This window comes from Falco rusticolus, chromosome 6 (genome assembly GCF_015220075.1).
Source record: "Falco rusticolus isolate bFalRus1 chromosome 6, bFalRus1.pri, whole genome shotgun sequence".
In the NCBI taxonomy this organism is placed as follows: domain Eukaryota; kingdom Metazoa; phylum Chordata; class Aves; order Falconiformes; family Falconidae; genus Falco; species Falco rusticolus.
The window spans coordinates 562,258-581,504 of NC_051192.1; the positions used below are offsets into that span (position 1 = coordinate 562,258).

Genomic DNA, 19,247 nt, shown 5'->3' on the forward strand with positions numbered 1-19,247 from the left:
CCCAGTGTTTTGTCTAAAAAACAAGTCACTCCCCCCCAATCTATACAGTTTATCCTCCTCCAGCTTTTTAAATGAAGAACAGGTAATGCTTCTGTGGAATTTCCAAGTTTACCCATTTTCAGTGAGAGAGGAAAATGCAGTGAGGTACTTCTGGGGAAAACCCCTCAGACAAACATTTCTCCAGTTCCAGCTGTCATAGGACTGACAACCAACAAGCCTGTACAATCCCTGCCACACAGGGAAGTAAGCCAGATGACCTTCATGGGGCATCTCTAGCAGCTCTGACATACGTAGCTAGGTTATATTTGTAGTTTAGACCAGCTGTGAGATGAAGCCTTTCTCTATAGCCTATTACTTACATCCAAAACCTGATGGCCTCCACCTCGACCAAAATATGCCAGCAACCAGCAAAGAGATCCCACAGAGCAATGAAGAAAGCCTTGCTTGAATGTCAAGGTCACCTGAGCTGCTTAGGCACACCAATAGACAGAGAAGATCCTCAGGAGATACGAACTGGGTCCTCCTGGGAGGGTTTTACTTTCCTGGGTTTTGCCATTCCTGGTGAAACTTGAAGAGAAATCCTTACGCTGGTTCCTGCCACGTGTAAGCACCGGGGCTGCACAACCTGTTCCTTAACAGGACTGGTGGAGGGAGCGAGGGGGGAGCACTGGAGCGATGCTCCTGCTGGTGTGTCTCCAGCTCTGCTCACCCTGCAGCATGCCCTCACCCTCTGGAGGGTGTCCCTGCAGGGAGGGCTTCCCCCCACGGGGCAGCAAATGTTTTGAGGGTTTAAGCTCATCCAGCCAGTCCCAGGTGGGTTACAAGCTGGGCACAAACTAGTCTGTCTCAGCCTCTCCCGTTCATACCGTGGCTTCACACCACCCTGTCGCGCCAGTGACGTGCTGCTCTCCCTGTGTTACCAGCCGTTTGTGCGGTGGCGCTGGGGAGATCACTGCTGCCAAACCAGGGCCCCGGCTTGTGATAACCAGTGCAAAAAGAACATCATTCCCCTTCATTTCTATCGACCCAAATGCAAGCCTAAAGCTACCTGTGTTCAAACGTGTTAGCAGAGCTCACCAGTTCATCTCTAATTAGCACATGCACCTAGGCTCAAAAAGCAATGAATTGGTGGAGCTCACGGCAGAGAGCCGAGGGTGCTGTGCCCCAGGCAGGACGGGGGGGCAGGCGCTACGCCCCACTCCCCACGGTTCTAGTGGAGACCGGCACCATGCTGAGCTGCAGCTCCACAGTGTCACCCAGCTTTGTGACTCCCACCTGCTCCTCTGCAGGATTTCCCGTCACATAACTAGGGTGCTAGAAGCAAACCCCTGCTTGCAAAAGGCTGTTGCACAAGTTGCCTGACTTGATATATACCTTTTCAACATACTGGCTTTCACAGAGAAATTGAGATACTGAAGTGCTGTTGCTTCACCTTCTGCCACAGTTGCTGTGAGCAAGGGTTTTCAGAACACTTGGCCTGAAATCCATCCCCTGCTTAAGTTTCCAGAGTTAGGGAAGGAAATTCTGGTGCAAAATGCAACTTGCATTTTCTGCAAAGTAATAACTAAATAAAAACCCCACAGCCCCAACCTTCAATTAATTTCTTCAGACTTCCAAACTAATCCATTCAGCTGCAACTTTCCTGAAAGGTAAACCTTTCTTCCCTAATTAAATAATGTTCACATAGATCAGTACATTTCCCCTCCTGTTCAGCAAAGGAATTTTAAACCTCTGCTCTAGCTGGAACGGAAGGGATTAACACAATATTAAATACAGAGCTCTTCATGTTACCTCTCTCCTTTCCCTCTCTCTCATGCATGTACGCATCCACACAGAGCATGACCACCTTGGCACCAAAATGCTGACCAACAGCATGAAAATTCTGATCAATTTAGTTCTCTCTTTCCCATGCACAATGATTTTTCTTGGCAAGGCCAGAAGAATTCTCTGTTCCTCCTTGCTTTTACTTTTGCTGCTTAGTGCCAAGCCAGGGCTCTCCCAGCAAGCACGCCGCAGCTGAAACTTGTGCAGTATCAGCTCAATGCATTTACGGCACGGATGTCAAACTCATTCCGTGGCAAGAGCCAAACAGCTTTTTCCAACTAGCTGCTGCAAACTTGAGCAGCCCAACCTTGCCCTAAGCTTTGATGGGACTAGGGGCCTCTGAACATGACCCTGCGCAGGTTGTGGCCCTGGAAGTGCTCACCAGCAGCTGAGAGGAAGCACTCTTACAATCCACTGTGATTTTGGCCCCTCTTTCCTTTTTCCTTCCATCCCTCCTTTTCCAGTGTTCATCACGCATTCACCTCTCTCTCACCTTACCCCACCTCTCCCCCGCACACGCGCTTCCCCGGTCAGTTCTTCAGCTGCTCTGCTGAGGCACAGGCCCGTGCAGCCCTTGGGTACACAGACACCCTGTGGTATGCGTGTCCCTTCTGGGGGTGGCTACAGCTGCTGCATAAACCCATGTACTCGCACCGGGGGGGGGGGAAGGGCAGTGGTGTGAATTAGCTTTGCAGCTGAGCTGTGTGAGAGCTGAGGGCGACAAACGCTGTGCCCATGAAGCAGCGCAGTGCCACCCTCCCTTGGATGTATAGGATTAAGTGCTAGGATTAAGGATAGGGTTTTAAGCCTTGAAAGCCTGACTGTACTTTCCAGAAGGTCTCTGTTTCTACCATGCCCGTGGCTACATGCTCTGGCTCTCCCTTCTCACTGATGCTGGACTCTGCTCTCCTCCTCTGCACTTCGCACTGGAGACCCCAGCATGCTACCAGCGTGCCTACAGCCTGGCCATGAGCTGACAGTGGCTGGGGATGGAGACCAGCGCCTCCCGCACCCCACCTGCACAGCCCGGCTGCCCTGATCCCATTGCGAGTCAGCCCCACGGAGGCAACAGACGTCTCCTCTCACAGGTTTCCTCCCAGGGCTGCCAAGGTTCTCGCCCTGCATCACCGCCAGCAGCTAACAGCTTCCTAGCATCTCCACTAAACCACGCTACTTTAGCAGTGTAATGAGCTCCCCAGGTTGAGTCTTTTAGTGACTTCCCACAAATCACTGAAAGGACAAACCGCTGTTTTGGTTCATTAGCAAGTGCTTTGTAGAAATCTGTCTGTGTATCTGCAAGAGGCCAACATGCTCATTCCTACTAGGTCTAAGAAGATTTGGATTGAGAAGCAACTTAAGCCTCCCACTTTCCCTTCCAGCTCTGCAGGACTGACAACAAAGAGCAATTCAAACCCTCCCCTGGCACACCAAGGGACAGACAGGGTACTCCAAATGCTAGTCTCAGCATTTTTCTTAAAATCCCAACTCTTGGAGCTCTGGGATTCAACAAGAAATTTAATTTTCACCTAAAACACAGTGAGTGAAGAACTCCCTGAGGCTTTAGCTCTTGGCACAGCAGAGGGAAACATTACCAGAAAGGCTCGGGCAAATAAAATGAACCTCAAGGCATTGGCATCACTTTTAGGTCTTGTAATGTTTAAAGCAGCCGAGCCACCAGGGAAGCTGTCTGGGACATCGCAGATGCGACTTGTGGGTTCTGCGCATAGACCAAGAAGAAAGTGGGGGCAAAGACCAGGCAAAAGACCAGGAGACAAGGATGCAGGAAAAGAAGCTCTAGCCTTTTGCCTGTGCTTTTCAAAGTTACTGCCTTCAGGTGGTAGAAGCCCCCTGGCACCTAATATATTTACAAATTAAAACAGGCACCGCCTTCTTTGGCATCCAAGGCTGAACTAAAGCCTTCCTTAAGGGTTTGAAGTTGCTGAGGAAGAGGAATTTTGGAAAACTTCAGGCTGGTTCTGCAGTATCACTCTGCCAGATGATATGAATCCATCCAAGATTTCCCTCATCGTGGTTTTCCTACATTAACACCCAGAAGCAGCTATGGGATAGAAGCTCCTGCTGCAGTCCACAAAGCTTGCTGGCTCAGCTGGCACAGAGTGCAGCAGCGAGTATTTGAGCACGAGGCAGGCACTTTGCAGGGAAAGCAAACTGCCCTCCTGGCTTGGGCAGGGCAGGCTGGAGGGTCAGAAGTCAGGGGCTATAAATGTGCTGTGGCAAAGGAGCAGGGAGGGGAGGTAGCCGCTTCAGTGGCTAGAGCAAACTCGTGGGAAAATAACCCAGGGCAGCTTTGCAGAATCGCAGAGCAAAGGGCAATGTCAGCACGGTGCTCCCTGGGGGGAGCAGGAGGCCCCTGGCCGGCGGGCACAGGGGCAGCAGCTTTTCTCCTGTGCCCTGCCAGAGAAGGGCACAAAGACCGTTTCTCCTTCTCAGGCCGAGTATTTACAACCCTCTCCAATCTCCCCTCCGTTTTCAGGACAGCCTCTCCTTGTGTGGGTGTCTGCAATGGCCTGTGCCCAGCTGCATGGAAGAGCAGAGCGACATCCCTTTCAGTGCCAGAGCTTTGGGCTCCCATCACCTGCCCTGGGAGAAAGCGGACACTGCACAGGAGTGAGGAGCTGGTGGTCCAAGGGAATGTTCCTAGCTCTTCTCTTCAGATGTGTTTCTGAGGTGAAGTTTAATAAGCACAGCCCCTCGCCCACCGCTGCCTTCAAATCTGTTCGTTAGCACCTTTGTGAGGGCTTCACAAGGCTGCTAGTTCTCAGGGGGCTGAGAAGCAGTGTTTTAATTGTATATAATTAAATACTGCTCCCTTATCTAGATTTCAAAGTTTACTGTTGAGGCTTCAGTACCAATGCTCTCTTCCCCTCTAATTAGCTTCCTTAATCTGTGCAGCCTTGCTTCTTCCCCCAGGGGGACAGGGCTCTCCTGCAGGGAAGCTTGGATTGCATCTAATTATTAGCAAAGGAGACAGACGGCGGTGAGCACTGTCCATGTCCCAGATATTCACTGTAAGCAAAGAGTCCAGACTGGGTGGCCACAGGGAAGCTCTGAAGGTTGCATGGGATGCACCCATTTGGTCTTTCTGCTCCATCTGTAGGTTGCTTTGCACACTGTGGCAGAAGATCATGCAGGACAGAGGCCACCTGACTGGAACGCAACTCACGTGACGAACGCTTCTGCCTGGCTAATAAGAGTAAATAACAGGAGAGGAAGAGTTCCCAAGACCTCATCTGATGTCTCCAGCAAATTTTTGAATGGTGTCTCTAAACTCTCCTCTGCCGTGGACAGAGGTCACCCACTCCTCCAACCTACTCCTGAGAGAACCCATCTGTACTAGGAGGAAATTGTCCCTCCTGTCTAACTAGAACGGCCCCTGCTGCTTTCTCAAGATCCTGCAGACACAGAAAATCTTATCACCCTTTATATAGCTCAAGGCTTAGACCTTCCCTATGCCTGCATCTTCCGAAAGCAAGCAGCCCCAGTTCCCACAGCCCCTCGCCCCAGGTGACGTTTCTCAGACCACCAGTCACTTTCTGCGCTTTTCGTTGGACTCTTCGCACCGCTGGGGCTGAGTGCTCAGAGCTGGACACAGCTGGGCAGGGACCGTACGGATGGCTACACTCCTCGTGAATATCTTCAGGATGACGCCTGCCTCACTCGTTGCAAGAGCATGATGTTGTGAGTTCAGACTGCCTGCCGGCTCACAGTGGCACCCCCCCTTCAGTCGTTCCCCTCCCACCCGAATTTGTGCTTCCGACCATTCTTGCACAAGCACTTTACGGCGTCTTGCTTCTGCTGAGGCTATTTCCAGACCCATCTCTGCAGATCCCCATCCTACCTTTGATAATGCTTCCAGCCCATGCCACTCCTTCTGTCTGCAAGTTTAAACGCCACACTCCTCTTTCCCGCACCTAGCGAGCTCCAGGGCAGGCCAAGCACCTGCTGAACACCTTCTCACCCCCACCCAGCACCACGTTTCTCTCTGCAGACAGGTTTGACCCCACCACCCCAGTGGCCCACTTAGCTGGTGCTTCCCTACGACAGTACCCATCAAGGCCATATGGAAAGCCCTTCTGAAGCTGCTTCTCCCTCACCCAAAAGTTTGGCATAAAAGGAAATTAGGTTGCCTTGACAGGATTTGTTCTTGACAAATAAATGCTGGCTCTTATTCATCTCTCTGTTATCTTTGAGGTGCTTACAAACAACATGTTGGTTATTCTAGGCTCTTTTAGGTACAGAAGCAGACCTAACCTGGCTGGGCAGCTTTTGCTGCCTTCACCTATTGCCCAGTGAACTGCTAGCAGGGGGACTGCCAGCAGCAATAAGAGCCCCTCAGGCATCCCCCTAACAACACAGGGTTAGATTTCGGTATGCTCTCTGGGTCGGAGGACAGGCAGATTATAGCATCCCCGTCCCACAGCTGCAGGTCTCAGGAACACAGGCATCCACAGAGGGACCTGCTTCTTGGTGGAATGTGCTGTTCAGCTCCCTTCCCCACCTCCCTTCCCACTGCTAAGGCACAGACATGGCATCTCCTTCCCCTCTGATTCTCATCCAGTTCATGCTTGGCCTGACTCTGACCCAATGCTCCCATGCTGCTCTCTTACAATCCTACTAAAATGACCCATTTTCAGGTTTTTGTATGATTCTGAGTTCCAGGTCACTGGAGAGCTCATGAGTCAGGTAAACCTCCTGTAATGCTTTGCACCCTTTCCCCTGTGGCAGGATCATTTGTGCTTGGGCATTAGTATGACATTTTTAAATATTATTTTTACCCTGTGTCAGAGCAGTACCTTATCCTACCACGTCCCATCACATATCCAGTTGCTAAGGAGGCACATAAATTGCAATAACCAAACCTAAAGTGTGAATGCAAATCTATTGAACTAAGCAAACACAAAGCCCTGTGGAGGCTCCAGTGCCAGGCAAACCCTGTTCCCCACCTGCCTGAGCCAAAGCAACAGGTTTCATCTCAGATCCAGCCTCCTGTTCCCCATGAAACCAGCGTGTCTCTCCCCTGCTCATGGCAGCTCTATTTATTCCAGGCTCCCTGCAGAACAGACATTTTTTCTGCCTCGTATACTGTGACAGGGCTGCGTGTTGATGTGAGAGCTGTGCAGGACCAGGACATGAGCTGTGCAGGATCGGGAGAGCAGAGCCCCGGCTGCAGCACGGCGCTGCCAGCAGGGAGAGGAGGGCTGTGCCCGGGGATGCAGCTCCGCGGAGCGCCGTGTCCACAGCCTCCAGACAGGCGTGTTTCTTGCCCGTATCTAAAGGCAGGTCAGGATAAATCACCTGTCACAGCACTGTCGGGAGGCAGCTCAGGCTGCGTAGGTACGGTCTCGGGTCAGAGGATGGCAGAGGCGAGGGCAGGTGAGTGGCGCAGAGCCAGGGAGAAGGGCAGGCAGGGGAGACACCTGCACAGGCTCCGCAGCTCCGCCACCAGCACTGCAACGCCCAGAGGCTGCCTGGGCACCCGGAGGGGCTGGTAACGGATCCATTATTTCGTCTCCATAATTGTTTGCAAAGGCCCAAGGTACAGCTGTTTTGTTCTCCTGGAAGCAAGCGACAGAGTTCGGAAAAGAACTCAAGAGAAAATCAATCCTTTTTTGTTTCATTCTGGACCCAGCCAGAAGCCTCATGTCCTTCTTGCTTCCCGGCCAGTGAGACAACAGCTTTGTCACCTGGTGACAGTGCGTCTGGCCCCTGTGATGAGCACTCCAAAGAGCAAAGCAGCTTCCTGGCAACAATGCCATAAAATTTAAACCACCTCTAGAAAAAACCCAAAGGTAGCATCTCTGCACTGGATGCCACTCAGCCCGTCCCTATCCCTGCCCTCAGCCATCTGAGAGCATCTGCACTTGGAGGACCTTGCCCTAGAAAGGGATTTGCTCTGACTGGGGCAAGCGTATGCCATCGGCTCTATCTCTCTCCTGCCAGCATCCAGTTCACCGGGATCCAGTCTGTGCCCCTGTTCATTGTTCTTGCTTCGTTTCTCGTTGCCAGACAGATTTTGTTACTATGATTGTGTAGGAAGGAGAAGAGACACTATGGAAATGGAACCATATAGGGACTGGACAGAGGAGGCACATGCTGGTCACTCTCTTACTTGCACAGCAGTAGGAATATTTTCTCTCTTATGCTAAGATATTTTTAAAACAGGGAATGCTGTTATTATTTGTTGTCACCCAGGAGCCAGCATTGCCATTCTTGGAAACCAGAGCAACGCCTCCAATGTCAGTGTCAGAAACATTATTAGTAGAGGTTTTGACTTCTCCCGAGATGTCCTCAGGCTAAATGGCACTTATGACTTGGAGAGGCCTGACCTTAACTCCAACCACACCCGAGACTGCAAAGCAGAGAACGTACCCGCTAGTACCAGTGCAGCTGGACCATGCACCCAGCCATCACAGACTCTGCAGCTGTCAAAGACTAACTTTTAATTGAAGCCCCTCATCTGAGAGCACTGTAGAAATACAGGTGGTACAGCCAGACCAGGCCGTGAAGGTTAAGCTAACAGTTATCCTGTGGTGCTGGATAACAGGGCAAGGGACAGCACAGGTGTCTTTCCCCTTGCACGGCAGCAACACGCATGTCCTTGCCAGTGAAGATGCAAACTTGTCCCTGGTGTAAGCAAAGGCTATAGGGACACATACAAGGCAGACCCAGACGTGGAAGACTGCTCCTTGCCTCTGTACGCCTGCCTGCCCGGGGCAGAGCAATACCACATGCCCCCCCCGCAGCGAGCCAGATGATAGCACCGCAGCCGCCTGCAGCACCTGCTGCTGGACTCAGCCTCCCCCTCTGGGGAGGGTCTGTTTCTGACTCAGCCAGTTGTCTGCCAGGTCCAGCTTCTCCTCTCTGTTTGGCTTTAGTTGAGAGCAGATGTTTCCCTGCCCATCTGCACAGATGCTTGGATGCCAGCTGTGGTCAGCTGTCTGCTTTTTGTTCTGTCGCTCTTGTTTTAAGCCCACAAATGCAGCCTTGCTGCTGGAAGAAAACTACTGAGTGCCATCCACCGAGGATAAACCTGGGGGCAAAGTGTCGGAGGAAAGAGGGCTGTTCCCCAGGTGGATGCACAGCCTGAACTCAGCCCTTGTATCAGGGTCTTGTGTACCAACTGTTCACCTCTCCCTGCTCAAGGATTTGCCACAGTGAAGGATCCCGAGTGTGCTAGAGGGAAAGGGACAGATCCCTGCTCTGTTGACAAGATATACATATCACAGCTGGTGCTAGCACTGCTGCCAGCAGTGCTCAGGCAGACGCCAGGGAAAGAAGAGAGTCCGCAAAGGGGGACGGTGCTGCTACTATCCCTGGGTCTTGTCTACCCAGCAAGAAGCTGCAGAGCAGCACCTCACTCCAAGAGAACTCTTTCCCATGCCAACAAGCTTCACCAGGGTTGCTGCTTTAATTCCTTAAAACAAGCTTGGATCCTGCGTTTTATAAATTACTACAATGCATTTAATAGGTAGCCTTTTCATAAAGGAGCACAGTGGATGTGTACACAGGCCCTGATGAAGCTAATAACTGCCTCTCAATGGCTTTCAGAGAGTTATTACATATTTAAGATCCAAGCTCCCTTAATCAACCACAGAGATGCAGCTGGCAGCAGTAAATTGCCAACAACAGCTCATTACAAATAAGGAAACATTGGTTTTTCAAGGACAAAAACTGTGTCATTCTTCAGCGAGAGCGAACCAAACCACTCTTGTCCTCACCATTCTCTTCCCCCCCCCGCCATTCCCCCCAGTGATTGTTGCTGGCACAACTTGCTTCATCCAATAACACAGCCTCGCTGCCTAATCCCCTCCACAGGGGACATCATCAAATCAAGTTCCTAGATTTCATGACTTATTTGGGCAAGCGGCGCAGCCTGCATCCCGTGCTTGCCTTCCCCAAGCCAGCTACGGGCAGGACTTGTCCCACGACCCCGTGATGGCACGCCATGGCAGCACACACACTGGCCATGCTCTGGGCAGGAGAGGACCAGGTCAGGTCACGAGACACTTCAGAATCACAGCTGGGAGCACACGCTTTGCAGGCTTGAGACCTGACATGGCACTTGGGAATGGCTTTTTCAGTGCATGCCATGTCGGTGTTACTCGCTGCCCAGCCCACGGGCACAGGGCAGCAGCCAGCACCTGCGGGCACAGGGGTGCAAGAGGAAGAGGACGGTCTGTGAATGCCACTTGGCTTGATTTCCTTGCTTCCAGCAGAAATGTGGGGGTTGTCCAGCGCAAGAGACAAGAGCACAGCAGTTCAAGAGAGATGCGCGTGGCTGGGAGATGTTAAGGCTAACATTTTAGGAGTGTTGAGGAAAGGCTAAACACTGTGTGAACAGAGAGGAGAAACAGAAAAGGCAGCTCAGCCTGTTAGACCTGCACCTTCCTCCCTGAAGAGGGGAGGACCAGCTTTTGGCCTTCAGGACCCAAAGCAATGGCACCTTTCAGCCTCAGGGAACTTCTTCCCAAAACGCCCCTGGAGAGGGAAGCAGGCCCCCATGCCATGCCCCCACCTGGTGCGACACACGTGCTCGGCTCCCTGCGGTGGGCCACGGCCAGGGCCACTTCCCACACGATGGACCCAGGGCACCGGGTGTCCTGCCAAGGACCCAACACGCAGACCCTGACAGCCGTGTCTGAACTGCCTGCAAGTCCAACTGGGCCAGGCGGGACTGCCAGTGGAGAGGGGAAAACATGCTCCCAACCCCAAGCTGGGCACTAGAAGCAGGCCGAGTCAGAGTGTGATCACCGTTTGGTCCGTTGGGATGTCCCACAGGGTGCCCGAGGCAGGGCTCGTGAGGAGAGGACGCACGCTGAGCCATGCCAACAGAGTGGGACAGACAAAGAAGGAGGTAACAAACAGACAAAGAGGGAGCCAAAGCGTTCGACGACGAAGCTCATTTGCTTGGCCTTCAGCCTGGTCTGCAGCCATCTCTCCGCCACATCAGAAGGTTGCTTTCCGACTGCATCCTGCTGCGAGGCTGACCAAGCTGCAGGGTTCATTTTTTTCCCCTGAAGCTGCAGGCCACGTATGCGAAACTGAGCTAGAGAGGTCCCAGGGCTGAGTCAGGATTTTATTTTTGCCATTTTGTTTGAGAAATACCTCACCCAACTTCTTCTGGAAAAGAAAAGGGGAACTTAAAAAAGTAGTACTACTTGGTTTCCCCCTGCCACAGCCTGTATTTGTTGCCGCTGACATTTTTGAAGGGCCCTTGGGAGGGAGGCTACGTGGTCTCTGAGGAACTTTCTCTAAAAAAATTAGGAGATTTATCTGATGTTTGTGTCACTGTTAGCATTTGGCTTCTAGATTTATGCTTCCAGAGAAACGTCAAGTGAAAGTCACATTCAATGGCCCAAGAGTGTCACTTCCTAAACTTGCCGCAGACACCTTTTACGAAAACAGCTGAACTACGTATTATGAACAGCAAGATCCATTGACATAAAACTCTCCAGGCATTTACAGGTGTAACTGCATAGGTAAAATATCAGTTTAATTGGTCATCTGTAAAACGGTGTGTACCGTCTTCCTTGCTGACTTGTTAATGCAGTAAAAACTTTTCTCTTGGGGGATGTGGGTGCAGATATTTGGAATGCAGATTGTATTACATCTCTCGTTGCAATGCTATCTGTAGAAAACCCAATAGTTTTGTACAGGAAAGAATACACATGTATTTTCACATAGCTTTGCAGTCACATCTGGAAGAGGTGCTCCTGCTGTTTTGAGACAGCAAGGACAAGACACCTCTCAGATGGGGGAAGGATTGCTTCCTCCTCTGAGATAGGAGGCTGGACTTCTTTTGAACTATTTGGCATTTGGACAGGAGATAAAAATACTCTGGCTAGATGAACCAGTGACCTCTTCTATGATCACCATAGCTGTGGTAGATGGGCGGGCAGGAAGAGCCTGCAACTACACATCTTCTCCATCAAGAAAACTTTCATTGTCTTGCATCTCCATTAACAAGGCTGGAGTCACCTTGTTGAGGGTGGCCCCAGAGGGAAGGCTCTCTCTTACACTTCACATCATAGCACCCTGTCCCACACTGATGTCTCAGAGCCCCAGGTACCCGAGCAGCATCATTGAGACTGACCTGGCTGAGACCCAAGTCAGGCACCTTTAGCCTCCCCAGCTAGCCTGGAACAATCTGCTGTGCAAACTCTTTGCAAAGCACATTAAAACGATGTTTCTTTCACTTGCCAACATGTACCCATTAAAGACATAAGCTGGGCTTCATGAGCAAGGAGCAGAAAAGCATTGCTCCAAGAGGCCACCAGGCAGTGCTGGGATTAAATGTTCCACTGGAGGACCAACAGCTTCTCCATTATAAATTTTTTTTGGTAGCACTGGAAAGAGATCTTTGTTGAAATGCACATGAATGGTGTGGCTTCAGCAGTTACACAGCTATTTTCTGTGCTCTGGGAAAGGGGACATCAACAGATTGCAAAATGGGAAAGTCTCTCTAGGCACCGCAAACAAACACGTTACGTAACTGGGCCTTTTGGGAACTGAAGGAAGGTCTCCACAAGATCAGGGCCTTCCCAGAGCTTTCCAATTTTACTGGGGCTTACCAGCAAGCCAGCCCTCCAGCAACAGAGGCCTGTACACAGTTTTCTTTCATCCTCATGTCCCCCTGCACTGCCCTACCTTTGTGGCTAGTGCCCCAGAAAAGCACATCTCACTCAATTTTATCAAGCGAATCAACACAGCCTGGAACAGCAGAGCTGAAATGCCACCAAAGACCTTCAGAAAGGGCAGCAAAGCCATCTCTTGGCCACCAGAGCACGGGAAAACCTAAAGTTTTAGAACTTTACTGAGCCAAATGTGCTGGGGAATCGCACCATTCTACATAACTGTGATTTAGCTGAAGTACAGCGCTAGCAAGCAATGACTAGCAAACAGGCTTTACCTCTATAATCCACAAATTGTGCTGGCACATCTTCTTTATTCTCATTAGTGCAAATTCTTCCCACGGAGGATGGCTGCCAGCAGCACCTCAGCTGCAGGAGCACACCATCTCTGTGCTGCAGGGGCTGTTCTAAGCTCGTGCCCGGGCAAACGCAGCCCTGCAGGTCAGACTGCACCAGCCAACACCCCGCCATGCACCACAGCAGCGAAATTTTACATTAATACCTACTGCCTTTCAGGCATGTGAACAGATTGCAATTTCTACAAGCAGTTTCATCCTTCTCCAAGAAAAATGAGGCATGTAGATCATGTCCTCTCCCACCTGAGCAGAGCAAGCCCTTTGGTCAACATAGGCAGAGGCGAGGGCAGGTGAGTGGCGCAGAGCCGGGGAGAAGGGCAGGCAGGGGAGACACCTGCACAGGCTCCGCAGCTCCGCCACCAGCACTGCAACGCCCAGAGGCTGCCTGGGCACCCGGAGGGGCTGGTAACGGATCCATTATTTCGTCTCCATAATTGTTTGCAAAGGCCCAAGGTACAGCTGTTTTGTTCTCCTGGAAGCAAGCGACAGAGTTCGGAAAAGAACTCAAGAGAAAATCAATCCTTTTTTGTTTCATTCTGGACCCAGCCAGAAGCTTCATGTCCTTCTTGCTTCCCGGCCAGTGAGACAACAGCTTTGTCACCTGGTGACGGTGCATCTGGCCCCTGTGATGAGGCTCTCCTCAGAGTGTACTGCACCTGTGGTTCAGTTAAAGCCACATGGTATCATCCCAAAATAGCGCAGTGCGTGGCTACCGCACACCAGCCGTGCAACCGAAGCAAGGGACCAGAGGCATCACTCCAGCGCTTCAAAGAGCAGCTTCCTGGCAACAATGCCATAAAATTTAAACCATCTCTAGAAAAAACCCAAAGGTAGCATCTCTGCACTGGATGCCACTCAGCCCGTCCCCATCCCTGCCCTCAGCCATCTGAGAGCATCTGCACTTGGAGGACCTTGCCCCTGCTGTCACCACCCCTTCCCGGCCCGCTCCCCAGGCCCTCAGCCATGCCAGGCTATGATGCGGTGCTTCCCAGTACCACCCCTCCCCGCTTCCAGGGAGACGGAATAGAGTTATGTCCTGGCATCTACACAGCGAAACCACACTGGGGTTTCTAAGAAAGCTGTTTTCCCCCATTTCTTGATGGCTGTGCACATGTCTACAGCAAGTAAGAGAAAGAAGGAGGAGGTCTGCTGCTGTGGCAGGGCACGTTGGCACCTGTGGGATGCGGTCAGCCCATTTCCAGCACACCCCCTGTACTGGGCTGTTGGGAAAAGTCAGCAAAAGTCAGGGGATGCCTCCTGCCCTCAGAGAAGGGCTGCACGAGGGTCCCGGCTGACGTGCCCAAGCGCCTCCTAGCACAGCTGCAGAGCCCACAGTCATGCGTTTGGCCTGCCACGGAAACATGTCCCATCCCAGGGGAATGGAGACTGACTGCCAAAGCTGTCCTGCCAGCAGCCCAGTTTTGCTACTGCTGAGTGACCTGGTTAAAGAGCCTTCGGGGGATATCCTTATAGCCTAGTTCATTGCACCTCTGCAGACAACTCCCCGCCTCTCCGAAAATGAAAAAAAAAAAAAAAAAAAAGTCAAATAACTGCATTCCTCTCTACTACAGTTATCATCCAGAAGCCAGGAACAACGCACATCATGCGGTTTTGACTCTCGTATCAGCAACATGTATGTCCTGGCCTCCAAACTGCTGGAGCCGTGAAGTCCTTGATCAGTTTTTCCTAAGAAGTCAAAACCCTGGCTGGTCTAATGCCCTGTCTGAGAACTACAAATCACTTCTTTCTTTCCCCCCACTTCAAGAAGTTTTAAGGTTTCCCCATTTGCTTCGTTCTCCCCGTGCACGTGGAGCGGCCAGCACTAACAGACAGAACGCAATGCCCGCTCTCAGCACTCGAACCTCTGCCTCCGCTCCTGGAGGCCGATGGTAGGACACGCGACGCCCGAGCCAGCCTGTAGCAACCCCTTGGTACAGCAGGGCCCTCTAACAGGGGCTGCTCCAAGTGGGTTTGTGCTACAGAATCTACTGTTGGCAGGGGCTGACCTACAGACAGGCTGACCCTCTTCTCTGCAGGAAGAGCCCGAGGCTGGAACACCACAACCCCAACCCTTGCTCCCCCCAGAGCCCCAGCTGGCAAGGAGGTGCCTTCACGACATGCCCAAGGACAGATTTTTCTACCGTGATTTACTCAGCAAAGTTATATTCCTCACAAAGTGTAATCAACAAGGCAACAGCGCTAGTCATTTTTCCACCATCCACCTAGCAACGCTCGGGAGTAGCTTCCAACAGCTTTCAGCCTCCTTTTTTATTTGCAAGCAGCCAAACGCGGCTGCAGTTGCATCCTAACCACGAGGCTTCTTTGCATGACAATACTTTTTCAGGATGTGCATTGGATGATGACCCAGACCTGCAGCCTTTAGAAGAGGAGGAGGTGAAGTGACCTTCACCAAGGCCCCGAGCAGAGCACCAGGCCCAACCCCAGCTGACCTGACCCTCAGCAGCCAAGCGGGGGTAGGTACCACAATGCAAACACTCAGGTTAGACGCTCGCAAGATGGGTCCTTGTGACTGGGTGGTACTGGCCAGCTCAGTCTTGTTCTCTGCTCTGCCGTAGAGCCCAGGCTGCAGAGATCTGCTCAGGGCACAGGCAGGGAGTGGGTGGCTGGGCTCACGAGCCCACCTCCCTGCTGCTGGGAGGGTGGGTTGCCCCTGAACAGGTACTGCTCTCCTGTCTGTTAGCAAGGCAGGAACGCAGCATTTCAGGCTCCCCAAAGCATGTAAGGCAGCCATTCATGGCTTACTGCAACGCCCTGGCACCCCAACACCACCAGTGAAGCTCTGGGAGCCGCTGTGCATTTAATTGCAGGAGAACCAAAGACTGTACGAAAGAAATAAAACCTTCACTTACACTATCTCATCGTTCTGGAACTCCAGCTCCCCACAGGTGTCTTCAAAGTCCTCTCCTCCGCCTTTGGCTGAGCCTTCGATGGTTTTGTAGGGCACAATAACATTTCCTCGTGCACCAGAGGTTCGCAACACTTTCACTTCCATGGTCCCCACACTTTCACTGATGTGTGTTACTGGCTCCTCAAAGGTGAAGATGCCAGCATGGTCATCGTCAAAGATGGTGACAGTGGCAGTAGATGGTGATCCCAGGCAGGCGAGAGTGGAGACACGGCTGGCCTCAAGAACGCCCTCATCTGAGGCCTCGGTGCTCACGCGGACATTGCTGAGGTGGACCAGGAAGTTTTCATCCTCCTCAAATATGTCATCGTCAATTATGCCAACACGGATTTCCTTCTGGGTCTCGCCAGGCTTGAAGACCACTGTTCCTTCAGTGAACTCATAGTCGGAGCCGGCATTGGCCGTCCCGTCCTCTGTCCGGAAGTCAACGTACACCGTGTTGGTCAAGTCACCTCCCCGGCGAATGATGGTCAGGGCGACAGTGCCACAGTTCTCCAGGCACTGGTAGGTACCCTGCTCAAAGTAGAGCTTGCTGATGGGATCGTTTTCTGCCACCTCGCTGTTGACCTCATGCATACTGACAGCCTTGCGGGCCTGGTCTGCTGCGTGTCTCTTCAAGATGTTGCCAGCTCCTGTCATGAGCCGAGTGGCCTGAATGCGGTAAAAGGCCCTGCTCTTCTGCTGCTGGCTCAGGACCTGGTAGTTGGCCAGCTCGATTAGCTGTTCAATCTCCTTGTCGGGGTGCTTTTGCTTCAGCTCCTTCAGGATCCGAGCCATTTCCCTCCTGGCTTCCTCATCATCCTGGTCTTTCTCATCCACCTCCAGCACCAGTGTCCCATCCAAAAAGTTCTCCACATGAGAATTAGCAACCTTGCCGTCCATCTCGATATCGGCTTTGGAGGAGGGCCGGTCACCCTCATGCTCAATGATCATGCCTCTCTGCTTGCCAGCTCGGTATTTCTTGTAGACGTACTTGTAAAATAAAAGCCTCCTGTCAGCTATCCAGGCAAACACCACGCAGATGGGGAAGAAGAAGAAGGTGAGCAAGCCTTCCCAGACCTCCACAATCCCAGGAGAAGACACAGATAAAATAATGTAAAGCCAAGTATAGGCAAAGATGCTCCAGGCCGCTGTAACAAAAAACACTCGCAAGTGCTTGATCTTCCTTATCTCTCCATCTGGAACGACGTAAACACAGATCGCAATAATGACAAACATGTTAAATGCAGCACTCCCCACAATCGTGCTTGGCCCCAAGTCCCCCGCTGTGAAGCCGTGGCCGCACACTTCGATAACAGACAGGAGGATCTCAGGGGCAGATGAGCCCAAGGCCATCAGTGTGAGGTTGGAAACGGTCTCGTTCCAGATCCTCACCGTGGTTTTGCTGGTCTCGCCGTTGGGCTTTTTGATGGTTATTTCCCGCTCTTGGGACGTAATGACTTCGATGGAGGACATGAAGCGGTCAGCTATGATAGATACTCCCAGGAACATGTACACCATTGCTACAAAATACACTGTTGCCCGAGCAATTTTGTCACCGAAGGAGGGGTCTTGGGGTTCCCATATCGGTAAAATCACACCCTTTTTGCAGATGTATGATCCAGTGCACTCCTCGGTGTCATTCACAGGCAGTTCGCTGGGGCTCTCTGCATGTATGCCGTCCACGTGCGAGAGCAGCACCAGCACAACACTCAGGAGTTGGAAGCTCACTGGGAAGGTGGGTGGTGGAGTTGCTCGCAACATGGCTACTTCCATCGAACAGGTCCCACACGTCCTCAACCTGCAGAGGCAAGAGGAAAGATGCATTAAGTGAGGCTGACCAGACATAACAGATTTTCGTCTATACCCTGGCTACTTCCCATCTTTCCCACATAGACAGTCAAGTTACCCTGTTACTCAGGAAGGCCCATCTAATGAGCCCATCTGCATCAAAAACTTCAGTTTTCCACGTACAAATCATCTAGTTCAGTTATCTGAGCGAGGACAGGTGCATATGCTACCAGTGGGCTAGCACCTACCCCCTTCAGCTACTATGATGTTTAATTGCACTTTCTTTCTCTTCGCTGAAAGCCTGTTTGTTCAATTGCATTTTCTTGTTTCTTATCTAATTAAAGCCCATCATTCTGCTTCACAGTTGGCAGAATTGTTTCCCATTTCAAAACCACAGTGCACTCACTCACTGGGTAAGAGCAGGAGAGGGCAGGGGAATCTACTATCCCTCTTCATGTTTGGTTTTTTTTTTTACTTGCCATTTATAATTACTGTAAACTACATATTTTACAGTCTTTTCCTGCTCGCCGCCCTCCCAAGCATCTACTCCACATCAGAAATCTGTGCGAAGTGAGCTCAAGCACTGGCAGAACCTTATCCTTAACAGTAACGTGGTCATAAGGTGCACCAGAAGGGTAGTCTTTAATTAATGATTTTGGAGCCATTCCTTCCACAGTGCATCACTTTGCACCTTCCCAAAACTGGAAGGAGCCCCGTATGCATCCAAGCTCCCTTGGCACGCTTTGAGAGGAAACCTGTCCCTGCGCTCTTTTCCCACTAGGTCAGCTTTGATGGCCTCCCCTTCAAGGGCCTTTCTCACTCCATTTACAACATCAGTCATCAGGCATGACAGCAGTACTTGCCCTTGTCCTGCCTCAGGATTTTCCAGCAGTGTAGAGGAGCTGTTAAAGAGGTTGCAGTTAGTTAACAGTGCATAAACCGACAGAACAGATGCCTTAAGTACAGTGCAAAAAACCTGAGCATGCTCAGTGTTGCATTCGCAATTTTACTGGCCCATAAAAGCCAGATTCCTAGTTATTAAAGCTGTATTTTCTCCTCAAGAAGAGCTTTTACCATGCTACGCTTCCCCAATCCAAGTTAATTTAATCATGCAGTACTTAAAAATGTTTCTATGAAGAGAGGAAAATGAATGTGTCAATACCTTTACTTTGCTGGAGAATACAAAAGGCCAAACTGGTTTTGCTCATAAAAAAAACACATCCCAGAAAGAAAGAAGAAAAACCAAAAACCAACCAAACAAACCTGAACAAATAAATAAAAAACCCCAAGCAAACAAACAAAAAAACCCTCAGCCATGAAAGGTTTCAGCTTCTAAGGGGAGGATGGCATTGCCAGGTGCAGCTCAGAGATGGACACAAGCAGGAGACCCAGCTGACATCTCCCAGACAACCCCCCCTCGGCCCCCGGCATGCCTCCCCTGCCATGGCCACCCGCCCAGCCTTGGCGCATGGCTGCATGTGCGGGGAGACCCCGACCGAGCCCCCCGCGCTGCCGCCTGCATCCCGCGACAGCATCCCACAGCTGCATCCTGCTTCAGTGGGCCCAGCTGCAGGAGTGGGACCCAAGCAGGAGGGCTGGGGTCACCTTGCCTCCTCCCCTCGACAGAGGGCTTGTGCCCTGGCACGGCCGGAACCCCGCCGGCACTCTGGCCAGACAGTGGGCTACATGTGCTGTGCTGCTGAGTGCGGAACGACAGCC

General features: G+C 51.6%; 1 protein-coding gene across 4 annotated transcripts in view; it reads right to left on the bottom strand.

Moving 5' to 3' along the window:
* SLC8A1 (solute carrier family 8 member A1) overlaps window positions 1-19,247 on the bottom strand; it is a 116,083-nt gene that overhangs the window by 88,045 nt on the left and 8,791 nt on the right. For all 4 annotated transcript variants that reach the window (XM_037392534.1, XM_037392533.1, XM_037392531.1 and 1 more), the window contains exon 2: window positions 15,703-17,538. In XM_037392534.1, the coding sequence (XP_037248431.1) occupies window positions 15,703-17,513 (1,811 nt within the window). In that variant the 5' untranslated portion in view covers window positions 17,514-17,538. The remainder of the gene's footprint in view (window positions 1-15,702; window positions 17,539-19,247) is intronic.